This window comes from Astyanax mexicanus, chromosome 7 (genome assembly GCF_023375975.1).
Source record: "Astyanax mexicanus isolate ESR-SI-001 chromosome 7, AstMex3_surface, whole genome shotgun sequence".
NCBI lineage: Eukaryota > Metazoa > Chordata > Actinopteri > Characiformes > Acestrorhamphidae > Astyanax > Astyanax mexicanus.
Window position 1 is genome coordinate 18,401,344 of NC_064414.1, and position 21,377 is coordinate 18,422,720.

General features: G+C 35.8%; 1 protein-coding gene across 2 annotated transcripts in view; it reads left to right on the plus strand.

Moving 5' to 3' along the window:
• ppp2r5d (protein phosphatase 2, regulatory subunit B', delta) overlaps positions 1-21,377 on the plus strand; it is a 31,170-nt gene that overhangs the window by 2,915 nt on the left and 6,878 nt on the right. For both annotated transcript variants that reach the window (XM_049481242.1, XM_049481243.1), the window contains exons 3-14: positions 2,118-2,295; positions 13,066-13,265; positions 15,534-15,644; positions 17,429-17,521; positions 18,396-18,526; positions 18,644-18,703; positions 18,834-18,942; positions 19,269-19,322; positions 19,517-19,687; positions 20,641-20,768; positions 20,866-20,967; positions 21,124-21,196. In XM_049481242.1, coding sequence (XP_049337199.1) covers positions 2,118-2,295; positions 13,066-13,265; positions 15,534-15,644; positions 17,429-17,521; positions 18,396-18,526; positions 18,644-18,703; positions 18,834-18,942; positions 19,269-19,322; positions 19,517-19,687; positions 20,641-20,768; positions 20,866-20,967; positions 21,124-21,196 — 1,410 coding nt within the window. The remainder of the gene's footprint in view (positions 1-2,117; positions 2,296-13,065; positions 13,266-15,533; positions 15,645-17,428; positions 17,522-18,395; positions 18,527-18,643; positions 18,704-18,833; positions 18,943-19,268; positions 19,323-19,516; positions 19,688-20,640; positions 20,769-20,865; positions 20,968-21,123; positions 21,197-21,377) is intronic.

Genomic DNA, 21,377 nt, shown 5'->3' on the forward strand with positions numbered 1-21,377 from the left:
ATTAGGATATGCAGCAACATAGTGATAACTATAGATTTTATTGTATGTTTTAACAAACACTTAAATGACAAAGAAATTATGTTTGTGTAAGTTGTGAAGCCGACATACGGTTGTGATAATGCGATTTTTTTATGATGTTGATGCCTTGTAACTTAATATTAGCAAAATGATTGAGTTTGAACTGTATAAGAAGGAAATTGGTACCATTGGTAATCATACATAAATTAAATAAGCTAATGGCCTGGTGGGCTGCTTTTCAATCAGCTAATTGTTCATACACCATTTCTAAAGATGTTGTACATTGGTTCCCGTTTACAAGCCATTTGTTATATAAAAAGTGTGTATCGTAATGTTTAGGTTTAAGTTTACAGTCTTAGAACATGTTTACTATTGTGCATTAGGTTTATTACATTGTTCAACTGCATCACTAGTTTGGTCGATATTCATGATGCTACCAAAGCAACTGAATGAAAAGGGACACTGGATTTGGACATCTCTTTAATTGCATTACTGGGGTCTGTTTAATAGCAAATTTCTGTAATTTCAGAGCTCTGTGTTATCTACTTTAAGAAAGGAGGGTTGTTGTTATTAGTGACAGGAAACTGAGCAAAGTGTTTGATGTTGCACAGGGTGAAGTTTATCGATTAGGTCTATTTTGAGTCTAGCTCAGTTATGCAAACCTAGCCAATGTAACTTAATTTTAATTTAGCAGTAAATCGATATGGCAGATTATGCTGATTTTAAATTTTGTGAGTGTCCCATGTCTCCTCCCATGTTCTTGGGAAAAGGAACAGTGCCCTTCTGGTTCTGTGGGCTTCTGGGTGTTCATTCCTTTATTCCTAGGAAAGCTATGTGTATCTTTTATACCAAGGTGCAGAACCCTCCTGCTTACAGTAATATTTAACAACTTAGGCTAACCTAGAATCTAAATGTTTACTTGATTTGTCTTTACAATAAACGTGTGTTGAATTGGCTTAATTTGAATATGTTGCATCAACAGAAGGCACTAATTAATTAATGATTAATTGATGTGAATATTGAAACTGTGCTATTAGAGAGAGCCCTGTTCAAATGAAAAAAAATGTAGCTTGCACATGGATTTAAACAAAGTTGTTTCAGACTAACAAATGGGTTTAATTTTCAGTAAAGTGTAATGCCTATGCCCGATCAGGAGTGTGTACGTAATTCAGAGACCACACTAGTCATGACAAAAACAAACCAAAAATTAGATTTTAAGCTTTTTTGTTGTTGTTGTTCTGATACAAAATCAGTTTTAAACTTGTGAGTTTTTACCCCAATCTGTTCCTAATGTTTATGATAGTATCACAGTACTGTGATTCTGTGATACTAGATATATATCACAATATATATATATATATATATATATATATATATATATATATATATATATACACCCAGATCTATGTGGACAGGGTCTGTTTTCAGTGTATATCTTTACAATGCTGTTTAAATGTCAGATAGTACGTTTGCCTTTATTTATTTAATTTTTGTTTGTTTTTTTTGTACTTTTTTTTTTTTTGCTTTTAAAAGGCAAAAAAATAAAAATATGTTCAAGCTCTTTAGATTTTACAATTGCTATAGAATCGTATTTGACCTTTTGCTCTGTAGAAAATGTCTTAAGGCTAATTGGGTAACTCATTCTCCTTGTGCTGTTTTCGAACATGTGACCGACATCAAAGAAAATGCATATTTGGAGAAACAAAGCAATGAATTAATTATGAATGCCCGTTCTGCACTGCACTCATCACTTTAGTTTTTTTGCACACATTTTGGCCGGGTTGCAGCTTTTAGCCATTGTGTCTTTGAAGCAGAACAAAGCATCTCATTATTGTCCTGAGTGCCTAAGAATACAAATGAACTGTGAAACTCAATATTATTGCAAATTCAGACATCACAAAGTGGTGTCATTCAAAATAATTCAGACCATACTAGATCTACTCAGGGATACAGATAAACACTGAACCAAACCATGGAAATCCTCTTAAATAGTTTTGCAATTTTGTGGGTGATTTTAAAGCTACAGTATGAAACTATAAGATTATATGAAGTCTGTGTTGAGCATTGTCTCATTTAATAATCTTTTTTTTTTTCTTTAGGCACAGCAGCAGCAGACCGCTAGTAAACGTCCTAGCAACAGCACTCCACCTCCAACTCAGCTCAACAAAATCAAGTACTCTGGTGGCCCACAGATTGTCAAGAAGGAACGCCGACAGAGCTCTTCACGCTTTAACCTCAGCAAGAACCGTGAGCTACAGAAGCTTCCCGCCCTCAAAGGTACTGTGATCTTGAGCTTAATACAACACAAATTATTACAAGCTGAATGATAATGATGATTACATTATTTTTTAAACGTTTTTAGGTTTATACCACTGGAGAGTCGTATTGTATTGGCAGAATTTGTTTAATGTTTGTTTTCACATCAGCAATGGGTGCATCTTAGCATAGCTAAATGCAGTTATTAGAAGAGGTGTTAAAAATGTAAAGTGTATTACTACATTTTTGTATAAGTAGGACCCTACTCTAAATACAGGAACTTGTCCCATTCTGAGTGTGCCTGCACGACGGGCTCTGATGCTCGCTCATTGAGAATCCGTTCCCTGCCTGGTCAGGCACAGGGAGAGAAAGTGATAGGGAGCACATGACTACTTGCTGGCAGTAATTGGATCAGTAGTGCAAGTGTCTGCAATAAGTAGGACAGTGAAAGCTCGTCACAACACTCCATGCGGATAATTCCGACTCCCTGCTGTGGGACATACAGTAACATGCAGATATGTAACGAACTCGGTTGTGCTGTCGAGAAAATATTAAACGAATATTCTTATGATGCAGTACTAGGATCCTGATATGTATATTCTCCAAAGCATATGTGATTTATTACTGTTTATTGCGCATTTGGTAATGTAAAATTGTGTAGTGTTTAAACGTGATGAGTTGCATATTCAAGATTGCTAGTGTAATGTTTTTTTTTTTAATTCAGTGCTTAAATTAAACCTGTTAATTTATTAATTGATTAATTTATAATTTATATTATTTTTTATTTTTTCTGTTATTTTCATGGTTCTTACAACTGTAGTGTGTGGGGTGTATATTTCCAGAGTTATTTAAATATGTTACACTAATTATTAATTTTTATTTTAAGAATATAAAAATATGTATGATTTACACGTAAATATTACATATTTATAATATGTGTGGGCCTTCGATATACAAACCAATTTTTGGACAAGGCATAGCCACTCTACCTTTTTTCTCTTCTCTCTTCTCTGTCTTCTTTATTTCTGTTTTCCTCTTGCTGGCTGCATAGCGATAAGAGGCCGAGTTAGGTGTCATTGCGTCTCCACTTCCTATAACAGTCATTTCAAGTTAAAAGACCCCTGCAGTTTTTTTGCAATTGTGAATTCTTAACTTCTGATAAAATTCAGGTGTGTACTGGGAGTGTGGCAGAGTGATGGTGTCCATATTTAATTAGTTTTTACTTTGTTAATTGAAGGATCTTCAGACTGTAACATTTGTATCATTGTTTGTTCTTTGGAGAATATTGTTGAGAATATTGTTGAGTATGGTCTTGTGCACACTGTATTGTGTTAAGTTGATCATGGTCAGTTCTCACAAACTGCGCCCAAAGAATGCTGCCTAACAGATGCAAGCTCAGCTGTAGTGACGTTCGTCTCTGTGTTTGTTTATGGCACCATCAACACTTGAGTCTAACTTGTGCATGCTGTTAGTGGTCTGGCATCAACTCTGGAAGTCCACATGGCAAACAAACAGAGGAAGCCTTGAGGTCTCTCTTTCCTGCTTTTGTGCAAGGAATGCTTCAGAGAAGCTCACCACTGATATACTTCTGGTAACCGGTTTCAGAATGCATTTGGTTTTTGATATTCTTCAGCTTAGTTGTTTAGGTTGTCAGTGGTTCTAGCAGTTTAAGTGAGCATGTTATGGGAATAAAAATATTCATCTTAATTAAAAGACCCCAATGATTAATGAGGTGTACTAATAAAACAAGACTTTTAATGTACTTTTTTGTTTTTCTAAAATAGATTAGAAATATATCAGAAATATAGACAATTAATTAGCGTAATGTGGTCTGTCAAACAGGTGAGCCCTCTGCTGTACTGCTGTGTTGATTTGTGTCATCTTACTGTTTGTTGAATCAGGATGGCAATAAAATCATTACATGATGAATCTGCTAACACCTGAATTTTTACATTGAATAATGCATAGCAGTTGGGATCAAAGTTTCACTTTTTAAGATTTAAAAAAAAAAAAAAAAAAAAAAATATATATATATATATATATATATATATATATATATATATATATATATATATATATTTTAGATTTTTTTTCCAAAATATGGCACAGAAAATCTTTTTCCAGTTTTTTTTTTTTTTTTTGGAGCTTCCATGATTGAAAGGATTTCCTTAGAACTTTAGGATGAGCCTTTAGGTTTGTAACGTAAATGAATGTAAAAGATTTATAATACTGTATTAGTTTTCAAAAACATTATTATTTATTATGAATTATTTGTTTACATGTAAATGTTGACAGTAGTAAACTTGGTGATATTTTATTGTATCCTGATACATTTTCTTTTCGGATCAACAATATACTTTAATAAGCATATCAAGGATATCATCATTGCTAAAAAATCACTGTACAATGCTTGAAAAGTCTTTGAATAGCAGTTTTTATCTGCCGCTGATAATGCCTTTTGTCTGTTTTTTTTAAATATATGGATAAATGCTTAGTTGTGTATTGTGAAATTGTCTTTAAATATTGTGACTTTAGTTTGTCAGTGAGTGACTACATACACCATGGGTGGTGGCCATTATCAAAAACATATTGTATCAAATAAATTATTAATAAAAGTTACATATAAGATATAAGTTTTGCCTATTTCGTCAAGCCCTACTCTGTCTTCAGCTTCAATTGTCATGATTGGATAAAAACAAACAAACATTTTCATTTATTTAGATTTTATTACTATGTTTTACACTAAACTGTATAAAAATATACTAATACTTATACTAATACTAACAGCTGTTAAGAAGCTGAAGGTGGAGTCACTTTGTACTTCTTTGCATGAGAAAATATATGAATCCAGATTTGTAGTGTTTCTTTAATGCTTGGTGCATGTGTATCACCACTATCCCCATCTCCCCCTGAAATTAAATGGAGTCTGTTGAGCCGAGTGTTGGGTTTTGTTTTTGGTGTGATGAAAGGCGGGGGATGTACTGATTTGGCCCTGGAGGTGAAGGATTGGTCTCATGACCGCCTGACTGTTCAGCAGTGACCTTGTGCTGCTGCGGGGCTGGATATGGGCAGCTATCTCCTCATGAGATGAACTTAGATGTGTTCTGGTACTGTATTCTACTTAGCAGTAGGTTATGTACGCAGATCTTTTGGAAGAAAACATTTTCAGTTAAACACTGCTGGAGATCTGCTGTGGCCCTTTAAATTAAAAGTCTGTCACTTTTCACAGTATTAGTGTGATCAGGTCAGCTAATACAGGTTCACAAAAGGACTGTAGAGTGTAGTGGTTTGTAGTAAATTTGTACTGTGTTGTTTTGTAATACTGTAGTGCGACAGTGTGTAATTACTTAAAAGCTAGGGTGCAATGCTGCAATGTTTTTTGTTGAGTTGTAGGACATGTATACATTTTTAAATCATTTATCTGATTGGCTCTCAAAAACCCAGGATGAGTAAATAAAACCCCCCTCTAAGCACAGCGATTGAATAGAACAGTGTGTCCTGTCTGTGGGTTTAAGCTTGCAAATGCATTTGTCTCATTGCAAGCATTTTTACAAGTGAAATGTGCATCCCACACAGTTGGAGATTTATAAGGATTACAAAAACAGATTTAATTCTGGATTACATGTAAACAACACAAAGCCTGACGTCAGCATGAGTCAAGCATCAGTAAGAGAATCAATGAGGCTTTATGTTTACATTTTTTGTTTATTTTTTATTTATTTATTTTTTTTAAATGGGGTAAAATGTGTTAATTTTCAGGTGGCATTCAGGTTAAATTGTTTACAGACTTCTGGTATTAGGATTGTGTATTTATACATCACCAGCTGTCAGTTAAACACAAAAATAATGTTTTGCTCACGGACAGTAGGGATGTGCAATATGTAGCGGAGCGGTTTTCAAACTTGCAACTTGTGGTCTACCTAACCCATCACAAAATATTCTGCCTTTGCAATCATTTAACCAACCATTTAAAATGATAAACAATTGCAGCACAACATCTTGTGAAAGGCCCTTGTTTTAACCGTTCAAGCCCACAGTTTAAAAATTGTTGTTTTTACCTTTAACTATCATGAATGGCAACCATGTATGATAACAGCAGGCTTTGACATGGCATGTGTTACTTATGTTCTGTGCTCACCCACCCAACCAGCCATGACTTAAAAGGTGGAATTTGATTTTAGTGGTCCATTATGCTCCAATATTTACTTCTGTTACTTCTGTTTGTACTGTTGTAATAAACCCAGCTATATCTCAGCAGCACCTTTCTTAAATCATATATTGACTTTGAACATTGCAATCTTTTGTTTTTTCTTTTTGTTTGATTTTTTTTTTCTGCTATTAAAGCTTTATTTCAGACATTATTCTGAAGTATTAGTATTAGGTATAAAACAGAAAAACATTTAACTTAATATATTTATATATTTCTTTCAATGCAAAAGTAAAGAGATATTAGTAAACATTTTGTTTAATATAAAGGATGGGATGAAACACAAATTGTCGATGTCTTGCTCTCGTTGTAGCAGCAGTGATTATAACCCAGCTGTACACTCTTGATTGCTGAGAGCAGTTCTAAAGTGGAAATTCAAGCAGCTGAATCAAAACACAATTATGCATAATTTCGTAATCGGTATGATGAATTAAATGATGAAATAATGCTTTGTGGTATGATTTAATGCACTTTTAAACATAATACACGTACAAATGTTTTGCAACTTTTGTGAAATCAATTTTTTTTTTTAAATACTGTTTTTGACCCGATAAAAATCAGGAATATACCTCTCTTAAGTTACACTGGACATTAGTCATGGTGCCACTAGGTTCAAGGTTCTCTGCTCCAGAGAATACTGTTTTGTAGTAAATACATCTCTACAAGGACTAGACAAGTCCTTGTGTGTGTGTTCATTTGCTTCTCTGTGTCAGCAAGAACACACTTCTTTGTATTTTATAGCTGTGTGCTTTAGATTTTTGTTATTGTATTGATAGAACTCTTTAAAATCTGAAAAAAAAAAAAAAAAAAAAAATCAAAATGGTGAATCTCCCGGTGCACTTTACTATAGAAAGGGTCCCTTTATGTCATTAATGGGCCTTAAACAGAGAGTGCTCAAACTTGATCATTTCTATCACATGCCTGTTTTATTTGTAGGGAGTATGGCAGCTTTGAGATAATCAGATAGACCTTCAGTCAGACATTTGAAGCAGTGGTGTAAAGGGTCAAGGTTGTACTGTACTATGTTTTGGTTTCGGATAGTGAGAGCACAGAAAAAAAAACACTCGTGCCTTGCCTTGGCAATACTTTTTCAAAGTGATTTTCTAAATTATTATTAAGTATTGTAGTTTTCTAATTCCTAAATCTAGATTTGAATAATTGTTGAGTGATCATCTGCTTGCTATGTTGCAGTAGGAAATTTATAAACACAAACCAGGGCAGTCAAAATGCAAGCTATGCATGTGTTTCAGTTCCACTCAGTGCTCGAGTTTTAGCACCCGAGTTATTTAGCTACGTGACTCATTATTTAGTGGAAGTGATGATACTCGTACTTGGAATACTCATTTGGATTAAGGCTAATCTTCCCAGCTCTGCCTAGGTCATGTCTCTTTTTGTGTCAGCCATCCTCATGTGAAATCTCTGACTACAGTGTACTTCTTTTTTTTCCTGAAGCATCAAGTTGTTCTTACAAGTAATTGTAATATTTTTTTTTGTTTGCTTTATTGACCAGGCAAATTCCCCTTGTATTAGCAATGTTAGAGAAATGAAGAAGATAATCATATGTGTGTAGGCCTTTTATGATACTTAAATTATTTAATTATCTACAAAGTATGGACACCCCCTAGAAATTTTTGCTGATTTAGATATTGCTTATTGTGTTTACGTAATAAGAAATGCCCATTAATGTGAATTCCATTATTATGCTATATTTCTTTCATTCTTATCCTGGCATAAAATGCACTTGATATGTTAATAATAATGGATATATTTTAGTGCAGTTATTTTTGTGGGATTAATATATAATATAACAATATTAAAAATAAGACAGGCCTGTATGTTTTGAGTTTTTTTGTTTTTTACTTTTAGTGTTTTAAAGATTATCATTGTGGAGCTTCTGTCTGAGACAATGGGATATTGTTCTCTTTTATTTCCTGACACATTGAAAATATCCCAGACTGGTTGTAACACTATGTAAGGACAGCAAATTATTCAGAATCTAGCCTACTGGTTTTTATTGTTGTGTGATGTTCTCAGTGTTTTAAATGTTTTTCTCGATCATCTACTTTTCAGCAGGGGGTTGTTAATTTGACTCTGTTTGTGCTTCATTGATTTGTTGCTGAGAGATCATTTGCTAGGTTGTAGGGACAGAGAAACAAAGCACAGGGACAAGTATGTAAAAGGTTTGCTATACTGAGTACCGAGTTCCCATGTAAAAGGAAGAAATGCACCTCAGTCTTAGTGTGTTAAAGCAAGTACATTACTTGTTTTATTGTTGTCTCTTTCAGTGCTTGAAAGCTTAGCTGTGTATGTTCAGTTTAGAGAGCTGCTGCAGTGTGGCACTCTGTGTATTCCCTTTAATATAGATTCATTGGAGCAGTTGTCTGTGCCCTAGATTTTTTTCTCTCGTTCTGTTGTTCTCAGTTCTGCTGAAAAGTGGATCAATTCTTCTGTCCTTAAACTGCCCTCTTCTATTACTAGGGCTGGCCCGAATAGCGTTTTTTGAGCTCCGGATATTCGGCACTGATTCGAAGCGAATATTCGAATATTCGTTTTTAAAAAAGAGGTAAAAAAAAAAAAAAAAAAAAAAAAAAAATCACGGCCCCCTTAATCCACTGAAAAATTTGCTCTGACCGACGAGACATATTCACCCCGGATTTTTGGTGTTTTTATCCCGAATTTTTGTGTTTTCACCCCATATTTTTTCTGTGTTTTTAGCCCAGATTTCTTTGTGTTTTCATCCCGGAATTTCTGCTGCCCTACACCGCGGCTTATCCGCTGCGTAAGCAGGCTAGGAGGCTGCTGCTGCACGGTTTCTCCGCTGCGCAAGCCAGCCCAGTAAATTGCTGTTTGTGTTTTCACACTTAGGCTATTTGCTTAAAAAACAAACAAACAAAAAAAAAACGTTTGTTCAGGAAGTATTTTATATTCTTAAACATTGTTAATTATATTAGAGGACAGTCATTGTAAACTGTATTTTTGCACTTGGGCTATAAACTCAATATTAAATATTTCGTTTGTTTAGAAATTATTTTATATTTTTAAACCATGTTAAATTATATTAGAGTAGAGGAAAGTCATTGTTAATGACGTTATTGTACTTGGTCTATTTGGGTTTAAGGATTGTGCAGGGCATAGCCGTATTACTGATTTTGTATTTTTGCACTTGGGCTATAAGCTCAATATTAAATATTTCGTTTGTTTAGAAATTATTTTATATTTTTAAACCATTTTAAATTATATTAGATAAGAGGAAATTCGTTCAGACATAATTTTTGTAGGCCAGGCTTTTGTAATCGATTTAGCCCCTACTGTTGCCACATTACCCCTTACGTTTTATTATATAAATCAGTTTCCAAGTGCCTGCATTTTTTTTATGTATAATAGATAATATAATATAATATAATATAATAGAGGTCTGCGCGAGACTGATTTTTTAAACCCACTCCTCCACGCTCCCGCGTTTCTGTCTCGTCGCTCCGCAAAAAATAGCTTATTTTAATCCCGCGCCCGCCCGCCACATACACATTTCTGCCTCTCCCGCCCCACGTTCCTAATATAAATTAAATAAACTACATTTAGTGCTTCAAATTTACTTATATATTTATTAAAACAGCAGCGCTGAATAGTGCTGAATAGTGCCATCGGTGTGTGCGTGTGTGTCGGTCCATCCTGCGCGTTGAGAGTTTTCTTTAAGTTTTTTTTTTTTTTTTTTTTACAATTATTACAGTTTTCTTAACTATTTATTAATTTGCTCCCGCATCGTCTGGATTAAACTCCCGCTCCAGCCAATAACAGTTCAGTTCTGTCCGCGCGCAAGATATTCTGACGGGACCCGCGAGAACAGAAGTGGTTAGAGTGAGGTGGAACTCTGGAAAGGAGAAAAAAAACGAATATCCGAATACCAAAATTAAAAACCGAATACCTACTCAACGAACGAATATCCGAATACCCGAATATTCGGGTCCAGCCCTATCTATTACCCTTCACTGCTCTATCTGTGGTGAAAAATGTCTCTTCAATAAAAGCCTCTTGTTTAGGATAACAAACTTTTATTGGAAATTTTACTTAAGTGTGTTCACATAATAATAGACCAAAAATATTATTCTTATTATGCTCATTTAAGCCATCCAAATGTAGCTGTTTCTATATATGTTTTATACACAGTGTTGTTTTCAATAGGATGGGCAGCGCAGATGTACATGTAGTAAACGGGAGTCACGCACCTGCAAGTAGTGAACACAGCACAAACCGTGTGTGCATAGAACAGAGACAGCGTTTGTTCATAGCTGTGGTGATTAGCATCATCTGGCTAATATATCAGATTAAACTGCACCTTATCAGCAGTTTAGCAATTTATTTGATAGCCTGATCGGATCGAGACTGTTTTCACCACACTCGAACTGCTAGTCTTGCTGGTCTCGGTAAGGTTGTTTTGATCCACACCCGAGTGCGATTTTACCAGCTCAATTGAACCGCAGTAAGGGTACAAACCAACCAGAGACCAATCAGACCAAATAGTGCGGGTGTGAAAACGCCCTAAAACAGAGCATGTGTGTGGGTTATTCATAGGCAGCAGTTCAGCCACATTATGGTAAATAGAGACCTTTTACAGTCTCTCTTACATTATGGTCTGATTTGTATGCAACTTTTTCTTGCGACAAATAGTGTTTTAAGTTTGTGAGCCTATATACACCTGGCATTGGTGATTGGTTTGGGAACATATTTCACTAGACCTCAAGAAAAGCAATTGTGATTGGAGTAAGATCAATTCACTTAAACCACATTCAGGTGTGGTTGGAGATGGATGTTATCCGTATTAAATAAAAATAATTTATTCACCTTTACCGGATACAGTAAAGACGAGCATAAATATGCCTGTAAAAAGTTTAAAGTTTAAAAAACTTTAGTAATTTTTGCTATGGATCTTTTTTTTTTTCTCTCTCGTGTTCTCGTTCGCTCGTTCGCTGAATTGCTTGTTTGCACACACTAGCTCCCTTGCTCTCTCTCTTAGTCTATGTGGTGTGTATGCACAATAATGTGGGTACATGTGTTTATTTACAGGTAGTTAACGTGCATTTAAATAGACATTCGCATTTTTTGGTATAGCTGACACTTAAATGTGAGTATCCACTACTATTCCATCATGTTGTGGAACACCCTGCTATCCCAACCACATTTATAAAAAAATGGATGTTAAATACATGCTGGTGTTATTTTTTATGCAGGAAATTAAAATCACATCTCATCTTCTCATTAAGGACAATAAATAACATAAACAGAATCCAGTCAAGGCATATCTAGATTAGGGTGGTATAATGGTTATACTGTATACTGCAGTATCTAAAGTGTATTATGGTATTTCCAAATGAAAATATTTCAAAATTCCAATTTGGTAGTGTCACACTCTGTAAACAGGTGGTAGAAAACAGAGACTGGCATGCTGAGAGAGAATGAAGGGAAAACACGCAAATCAGTCTACAGGATGTGCCTCAAAATAGTTTAAAGCACTCCTAATGGCCAGCAATAGCCATCATGCTAATTTAGCCACTGCTTAAAATTTAGATGTTAGAAAATGCACTTCAGCTTTTGCTGGTTTTAGGGCTGCTTTGCCATTAACTTTGCGTCTTGAGGAATTTGACATCAACCTTTGTGGTGTTAATGTCCTCTGCTGGCCTGGTGGGTTACGTTGCCCAATGATGTTGCTACATTCATCTTTTCCATCTTCTTATCTTAGCTTATTGATTTTCTTTTCGTGGTGGGTCCACACTCTACCTAGAATCATTGGGCACAAGGAGGAAATACCATCAGACATGTCATATTGATGACAGTTTAAATAGATGCAGTGGTGCTTCACATGACTTTGAGGACGCATATGTCAGTCTTTACATTCTGGGGCCTGGTGTCAAGCACAGTTTACTGATTTTCCTGATTTAACAGAGCTACCAAACTGAGTTTTAATCAGATGAAATCAGACCCTTTAAGACTGGAACTTTCCACCTCAATATGCAATAGAGAGAGACTAACTAACCAACAAACTAATTTACCAAAAACAGAATCCTATATTGCTTTAAATGTATTTGGGGGAAAGTGTAATTAATAAATATTTGAATCTGTTCGCTTATGTTGACTCTGAAAATCAACAAAACATAATTTCACCAAGGGCAATCAAACTTTTTTGCAAGACTGTAATTGTTAGCAGCAACTCTAAAATATGGTCAGCTATTTTCAGACTTCAGAAACAGAAAACAACAGTGCAGTATTGTCAAGGGTGTTCGAGACACAGTGTGCGGTATGCAGGCATGACAGTGCAGTGTTATTTTCTGCATGCCCTCGCAGGCGTAGAGGCCCCAGACATGTGTTCACTGTCATGATGTCTAGGTGAGAGGGGAATGCCAGTGAATGTCTGATGGTTTAATGAGATATGAATGGTGCTTAAATTAAATTTGGAATGGAGCAGCCATGTTTGGTAACAGTATAACAGTGAAAAGCTAAAGTTTTGCTTTGCACTTTTTTTTTACTTTTCTCTTGCACTGTTTTTTTTTAATGCCCTTGTCTTTGCTTGTGTATATCTCTTCGACTTTCAGATGCCCCACCCATCGACAGGGAGGAATTGTTTGTTCAGAAGCTGCGCCAGTGCTGCGTACTCTTCGACTTTGTAACAGATCCCCTCAGTGATCTCAAATACAAGGAGGTGAAGCGCGCTGGCCTCAATGAGATGGTGGAGTACATCACGCACAACCGTGATGTAGTTACCGAGTCCATCTACCCTGAAGCTGTAATTATGGTGAGAGAGCGCCTGCACGTGCTTATTCTCACGCTATGCAAGACACTATAAAGCACACACCTGAACATAAGCTCTCACAAGTGTCTGATTCATTCCTCACCCCATAATCAGACCAGATGTATACAGATCTAGGTCAAGACTCAATTCTTTTATTGTATGTAGGAGAAATTCTTGATTATCGCCCATTAACTATAGCAGGTACGAGTACCTATATACTTTAGATTTATTATTTCAATTTGCTGTGTTAAACAAATACAGCATACTTTAGGGTGGAGATAATATTGTGCTTCAATATAGCTGCCTTCTTTTTCTCGTTGTCACAAATACTGATCGCCATTTGAAATGAAACTGGATTAAATGCATTTGGTAACGCAAGTGATCCTTTATCACAAAGACAGTTGTGATTAATTCATAGTTCATGCTTTTTTAAAAGAAGTTAGAAGAATAAGCTTTTGTATTCTGATTAAAATCTCAGGGTGCCTTCACGCCTACCTTGTTTGGTCTTTTCAGTTTTGGTCTAAACCAAAATATAAGGTATAAAATGGGTCATGAACTAGGGGTGGGAGATATGGTCCTAAAATAATTTCACAATGACGATACTCTTGGTGACCAAACACTAAATTCATTTTTTTTTTTAAAGAATACTCTACTTCAACAAAATGTAAATAAAATTGTATTATTGCGTACTATATGATATGACACACCCCTAACTAAGATATTACAAAATACAAGAATTTTATCAGATTTGTAATCTTGATTTGTAAGTCAATCATCCAGAACGTCATGATACTAATAAAGCACTCCAAATATCTCCATATATCCAGGACTGAAGTAAAATAAATGATACTGGACAAATATAATCTGTCTCTAGTAGATATATAATGGAAAATGAGAACAGTGTGAATTTTTCTTTTGCTAAAAACAAAAAAAGCAGTAACCTATGGCACGATATTTTAGGGTATAATATCGTTCACAATTTAAAAAAAATGTTGTCAATATTATTGCATATGATATGATATGGCACACTCCTCTCATGATCTACAGTCTAGGCTACAGGACCCGAAATTTAGTCCAGATCTGCTGAACCATAATTTGGTTCATCTGCAGTGTGAAAACTGCATAAAAATTTTTATGTGTTTACACCAAAAGAAAAGTTTAGAACCAGTGCTTATTCAAAAAGCTGACTCCCCTTTGTGTACACAAACATCACATAGCAGTATGGTGGAAACAAATTGTGCTAGTGATTCTTGTAGATTCACTGTAAATTTAACCTTTATTTATAAACAGATGTAAAAGAAATGTGAGAGTAATCTGTTAAAGCTTATTCTGCTACACAACATACATGCACTAGATGGGAGTCAGGTTCTGGTAGGGAGACAGAATTTGAAAAAGACCTGATAAGACAACTTGCCAAAATGAAAAAACATGCCATCATCACTTTTATTGCATGAAATTCTGTCTCAGTGGTGTATATATAATCCTGTTAAATATACCTTTATCTTGCAAAAGTATTATTTCCTTTTCTGCAGCAATTGTTTGTTAAATCTTACACTATACTTTTACTGGAAATCCTTTTTTTAGGTTCCACAGCAGGCCCAAGAAAAAAAAGCCTGGGAGACGTTTTTTTTCTTTTTCACAAATGTCTGAAAGCTTCACAGCATGACACATCCTGTCTGTGGACAGTAATGACTTTTGCCTGACAGGTCCTGGAGGTGCAAAGGGAAGCAATAGATTTCTAGCCAAGTCAGGAGATGCTTCTATATCTTGCGATTTATTTCTGGTAGCAAAGCCCATGCTGGCAAAACTCAGCAGAATCCTTCAAGCCAGGCATTTTATCCTTTCAGGGCTATGTCCAGTTCTACACTGTACTGACAAATAGTAGTGTATGTGTCGTGTAGTGTAGTGTAGTGTAGTGTACACTTTTATGGACACTAGACAGTTGGGGTAATTAGGCATCACAAATCAGGCTTTGAACACCTGCGCTGTTTTTTAGGCACATATAATTCACATCTAAAACACCCCCCCACACGCACAAACTGCTCATATGAAGAATGGTATGGTCTGTGTCTGCTATAGGTAGCAGCTGAATAGTTCAGTAATGTAGTCATTATCTTCTTTATCACTTTTGATAGGTAGTAGTGGATATTGTCCCCCTTTTAAAATCACGTTGCAGCCTTTCAGCTATAAACGGTAGAATGGCATAAATGAATAAATTCTTCTTATTTTCCATCTTTTAATTCAGTCTTCATTTTGTTCTTTTCCTTATAGTTTTCAATGAACTTATTTAGAACTCTGCCTCCATCTTCCAATCCTACGGGGGCAGAGTTTGACCCTGAGGAGGATGAGCCTACTCTGGAGGCAGCTTGGCCCCACCTGCAGGTGAGTGTGGACCTCTGTGTGCCACCTCAGCACTGATCTGATAACATAACCACTGGAAATCTGAAAGTATAAATTTGAGATATAAGCAGATGAGAAAAACGTTTGTAAGTAGCTTTGTTTGTTTGTCGTAATGGCTAGGGAAACATTGCAGATATAATACCACTTGGCCATCTTCTGACAGACAAGCAAATTAGCAGCCAATATTTGTGGTTCCTACAGTTGTGGTGTATATGTACACTAATCAATCTACACCCATTTTCCTTTTCAGCTCCACTGAGCATATTAGGCATTTTATAGTCCTAGGAGTCTACTAGAGTGGACAGTGAGTGAACACAGTGTTTAAAAATCCAGCTGCACTGCTGTGTCTGGTCTATTTGTACCAGAAATATATGCATTAACACACAACAACCATGACTGTTTCACTGCAGCGCTGAGAATGACTCACCACCCAAAGCTGCCTTATAGTGGTCCTGTGGGGTCCTGACCACTGAAGGACAGTTTGATAGATCAGTGGAGCTGAAAATGGATAATAGAAACAAGCAGATTGGCATAATAACTGTGTTGCATATATTTGATAAGCGTATGTATAAACGCATCAAAATGCACCAACACACAACATAATAGATTTCTATGTTTTTGTATTATTTAACTAATGTATTGGGAGCATAAATGTGGAGCCTTTAGGTGAACCCCATAGGGGTCATACATCACATTGCTGCTTGTTCTACTTAGTAACAGATCTCTACCTCAGCACAAGCAGTATCCACTCTTTCACAGTGGCTCTGGTAGTCAGTAGAATCAAATCAAAAAGCTATCTGCAGATGTTACTCTGCTTACATTAGTGGTAGGTGGCCCCTAGAGGCATAGAGAAGTGCAGTGTATGACGAATACCAAGAAAATCATGCAGAAAAGGATGAACATGGTGAAGCTGACTCAGACCCAGGTAGCATCCACTAAAGCACGCTGTGTGGGAAGGAGCCACGTTGATGCTGTAGAACTCTGAAGATGTTCATGTCAGTAACTGCATAGTACTAAAGCTGAGAGACACATTAAATTGAACTTTAAAGTTAACCCTGTTAATTGAATTACAATGGCTATTATCACTGATTTGCTGCATGCGATGAAATGAAGACCTAGAGCGTATACTTTAGTTTCTGAATCAGTTTCTCTGATTTTGCTGTTTATAGGTTTATGTTTGATTAAAATAAACATTGTTGTATTATTCTAGAAACTGACAGACATTTCTCCCAAATTCCAAATAAAAATATTGTCGTTTAGAACATTTACTTGCAAAAAGTAAATTGATAAAATAACAAAACAAGATGCAGAGCTTTCAGATCTTAAATAATGTAAAGAAAACAAGTTCATATTCATAGAGTTTTTTTTAATAGATCCAGAAATCAATATTTGGTCGAATAACCCTGTTTTTTTTATCACAGTTCTTATGCATCCTGGCATGTTCTCTTCCACCAGCCTTACACACTGATTTTGGATAACTTTATGCCACTCATGGTGAAAAAATGCAAGCGTTTGATGGCTTGTGATCATCCATCTTCCTTTTGATTATATTCCAGAGGTTTTCAATTTGGTAAAATAAAAAAAAACTTTGTATATTTAAGTCATCTCATATTTTTCCACAGTTATATTTTAAAATTATATATAATTGCAGATTAATAAACAGCTGATTGAATGACAGTATATTGTCATTTACTTTTTTACAATGTATTTTTGTTATCAGTTGGTTTTTGACTGATTTTATTTTCTCAACTGCCTTTCTTTTTTAGCTGGTGTATGAATTCTTCTTACGGTTTTTGGAGTCGCCTGACTTCCAGCCTAATATCGCCAAAAAATACATCGACCAAAAGTTTGTACTGTCTGTAAGTATGTTTTCTTCATAAAGCTAGGATACAGCGTGGTCTTAAGAGCTGGTTACATATTGTTAGATAAAAATGAAAACATCTTCAGCAGCTTCAGGTTCACACAACACAATTTGAGGCCATTTTTTGTTGCCAATAGTCTGACTATTAAACTTTAGAGGGAGTCACAAGTGAGTCCTCTATGAATTGAGGTGAATAAATAAAAAGCTAAAGACTTTAAATTAGAATTGTAACTGACTACTTGTTATGAGTATTTCTTTAATTTTAGAAAGTAGAATAATGTGTTTTAGTACAAAAAAGCAAAGGTGTACCTGAATTAAACCCTTTGCTGTAGAAAAATGGAAATAGTCCATGAAGACAATAGCATGTCTGTTACTGTGAGCTGACTGGTTAGTGAGGTGATGCTGGAGTTAAAATTATATCTCCAGTACTAAAACAATTTATATTGTTCTGTGTTGAGGACATAAATACATATTTCACTATAAAAACCACCAGACATTTATTTATCTGTTGTTACTCAATTGCTTAATATGAACCCATCATTTTGTACTCACTTTAAGTGCATACTCTCCTCTCTGGAGGTTCTCTGTCTAGGCATTGCTAGTTCTCATGTGCGTTTAGTTGTGGTATGTTCTTTTGATGAAACGTATTTCTGAAGGGAAGCCAGGTGAGTCTGTAATTTCCCATGGTGGAAAAATCATGTAATTCCTGACCCTGTGTCGCTGATCAGTAATGTCGTGTGAAAGCCACAGCAACTGAAGGACTTGCGATTACAGCACACCCAGTCGCGTAGTGTGAACAGAACAAAGACTTAAAAATTTGTGTAGTGCCATGTGATACTTTTACTTATTAACGTTTGACATTTCTTTTATAGCTCCTGGAGCTGTTTGACAGTGAAGACCCAAGAGAGCGAGACTTCTTAAAGACCATCCTGCATAGAATCTATGGCAAGTTCCTGGGGCTTAGAGCCTACATCCGTAGACAGATCAACAACATATTCTATAGGTGAGGTTTAAACACATCATCTCTGCAAATTTGATTAATAGATTTTTTTTTTTTCTTTTACTTATTTAATTGGGCTCATTGTTTCACTTGGTGATTAGCGTTGATCTCTCACTGCAGGTTTATATATGAAACGGAGCATCACAATGGCATTGCGGAGCTCTTAGAAATCTTAGGAAGGTGAGTGCGTGTACTGCCACTGTTGCCATGACAAACCTGAGTAAATAGAAGACCTCTCTCTTATCTGTATTGAATTGAATGGACCTGGAATGTCACATGACCAGAGCTGTGTATCCTGTTCGTCTCACAGTATAATTAATGGCTTTGCCCTGCCGCTGAAAGAGGAGCACAAAATGTTCCTGATCCGGGTTCTGCTGCCTCTACACAAAGTCAAGTCTCTTAGTGTCTATCACCCTCAGGTACTGCTTCTACATATAGAAATACATACCTCAACTTTTCAGTTTATGTTTAAAGTAAAACCTCTATAAATAATTTTCTGGTCTGCTGCATAATGAATGAACACTGGATGGTTTGTAATCTCAGCACTGGAAAAGTTGTACACTCTTATTTTATGATTATTTATATGTTTACCTCAGAAGTTCAGTCACTAGTTGTAGTATAAATGTGAAGAATAGAGATTCCTCTGGATCAGAACTAGGGCCACTTAAAATAGTTTGGACCGTACCATGTAGTTCTCAGAATTCCCATCGCCTGAAATGTTGGCTGTCATTTCCTTTTCCTGCAGCTGGCATACTGTGTGGTGCAGTTTTTGGAAAAGGACAGCAGCCTCACTGAACCAGTAAGTGTTGCAGCTTTTACAGCTCTGGTCAATTTGAAAATGAAATGTTTAATCATTTGTATTATTTATTTATTTTCTTACTTAGGTCTCATTCATTTAATCAGTGTATTGTGTTTTTGTTCTGATTTTGATATTTTGACCAGGCTGTACATTCTCTCATATCCCTGTCAACATTTTTACCTTCTCTGTTCTAGGTTATAATGGGTCTTTTGAAGTTCTGGCCCAAGACTCACAGTCCTAAAGAGGTGATGTTCTTGAATGAGTTGGAGGAGATCCTGGATGTCATTGAGCCTTCTGAGTTTGTCAAAGTTATGGAGCCTTTGTTTAGACAGCTGGCCAAGTGTGTATCGAGTCCACACTTCCAGGTAAGAAACTGCTTGGTCACTGTTCTGCACCTCTTGAGGCTAATTCTGTGCTTACATGGTCAACGTCTGGACCTTATTTACTTGTAATTGACTAGGGAGGGGTCTAGACTAACTTTTTCCTATGTCTGCTCTAATGCTTTTTTTCTGTCTGTGCAGACTAAAAATAACCATCACATTTATTTATTTATTAATTCCATTTCCCCACCAATACTGTTGCCTCTAGTTGTGTATTGTTATAGTTATGATATACAACATATCTTCGTTAAACAAATTCAGCTCATTGGACCTAATGTATGTTAGGGGTACATTCACAGATAATATAAACAATTTACATGAATTAGACAGCTGCACATTGCACATATCAACAAGTTAGAATGAGTACATTTAATCCAATATTTTGCAGATTACTTGTACAATTCTTCAGTAAAAGCAGTCATATTTTAGCATGTGCATAATGTGACACAATCAATTGTCATCTGCTTGCAGTAAAAATTGTGCTGTTAGCAATTTGCTGTGATCTTCTGTTTTACCATAGCCTTAGGAATCAAGAAGCATGTGACTTTTAAAGCACCACAGTTGAGTAACAAGGCAATTCAACATCAACAATACTTCTTTAGGGTTTCCCCACAAGCGCCACAATATTATCACCCTTCTTCCACATGTTATATAACCAGCAAGCCTTTTTGTTAAGTTTTAAACCATAAACAGGTGCCATTTTGAGCATTATGAAAACTTCCATTTCTATTTTAACCAGTGACTGAGCATCTTGTTTATAGCTGCTTATAAGCATTTATCGCATACGATGATGTCATCAAAAAAAGCATCACAAAAGAGTTTTTATCTTGTCTTATGTTCTGTTTTTATTTGCCTTGGGACGACACAATGGTGTTTAGTTAAGTCTTGTCAGTTTGTTTTAGCGCTTTAGACTTTTGAAATTGCTTCTTATTCTCCAGGTTGCTGAAAGGGCACTGTATTACTGGAACAATGAGTACATCATGAGCTTAATCAGTGACAATGCTGCCAAAATCCTGCCCATCATGTTCCCTGCCCTTTATAAGAACTCCAAGAGCCACTGGAACAAGTAAGCCACACATGTTATCTGTAGTTTTAACATTTGCCCTTTTAAGAAGTATTCAGATATTCTTTTTTTTCTCATGGTGGTCCTCTTCTTCTTGTAGGACAATCCATGGACTTATTTACAATGCTCTGAAGCTCTTCATGGAAATGAACCAAAAGCTGTTTGACGATTGCACTCAGCAGTACAAAGCCGAGAAGCAAAAGTAAGTCCTCAGTAAAAGGAGATGAGACTGAAATCAAGCTTTAGAGACTGTGAGAGCTTTAGCACTACCTAAAGAGGCTCTTTAAGAGCTCTCTTCAGTTCTGCTAGAAATCCCCTCTTCTGACACAGCTTAATCTGTTCTATTTTTTCCCCTTAGAGAAAAGTACAAACTAAAGGAACGAGAAGAAATCTGGCACAAAATTGAAGAGCTTGCCAAACAGAATCCTCAGGTACACACTTCCTATCACTCTCACTTGTGCCTAGACTGGACCATAAAAAACTAAACACATTTCTACAAGATGGAGGAGTACTGTTTTATAGTTGTTATATTATACAATTTTTTTTATATACAGACTAGGGCTGGTCTGTATTTTTATTATCGATATATTTTCATGCTAGATATAAATAAAA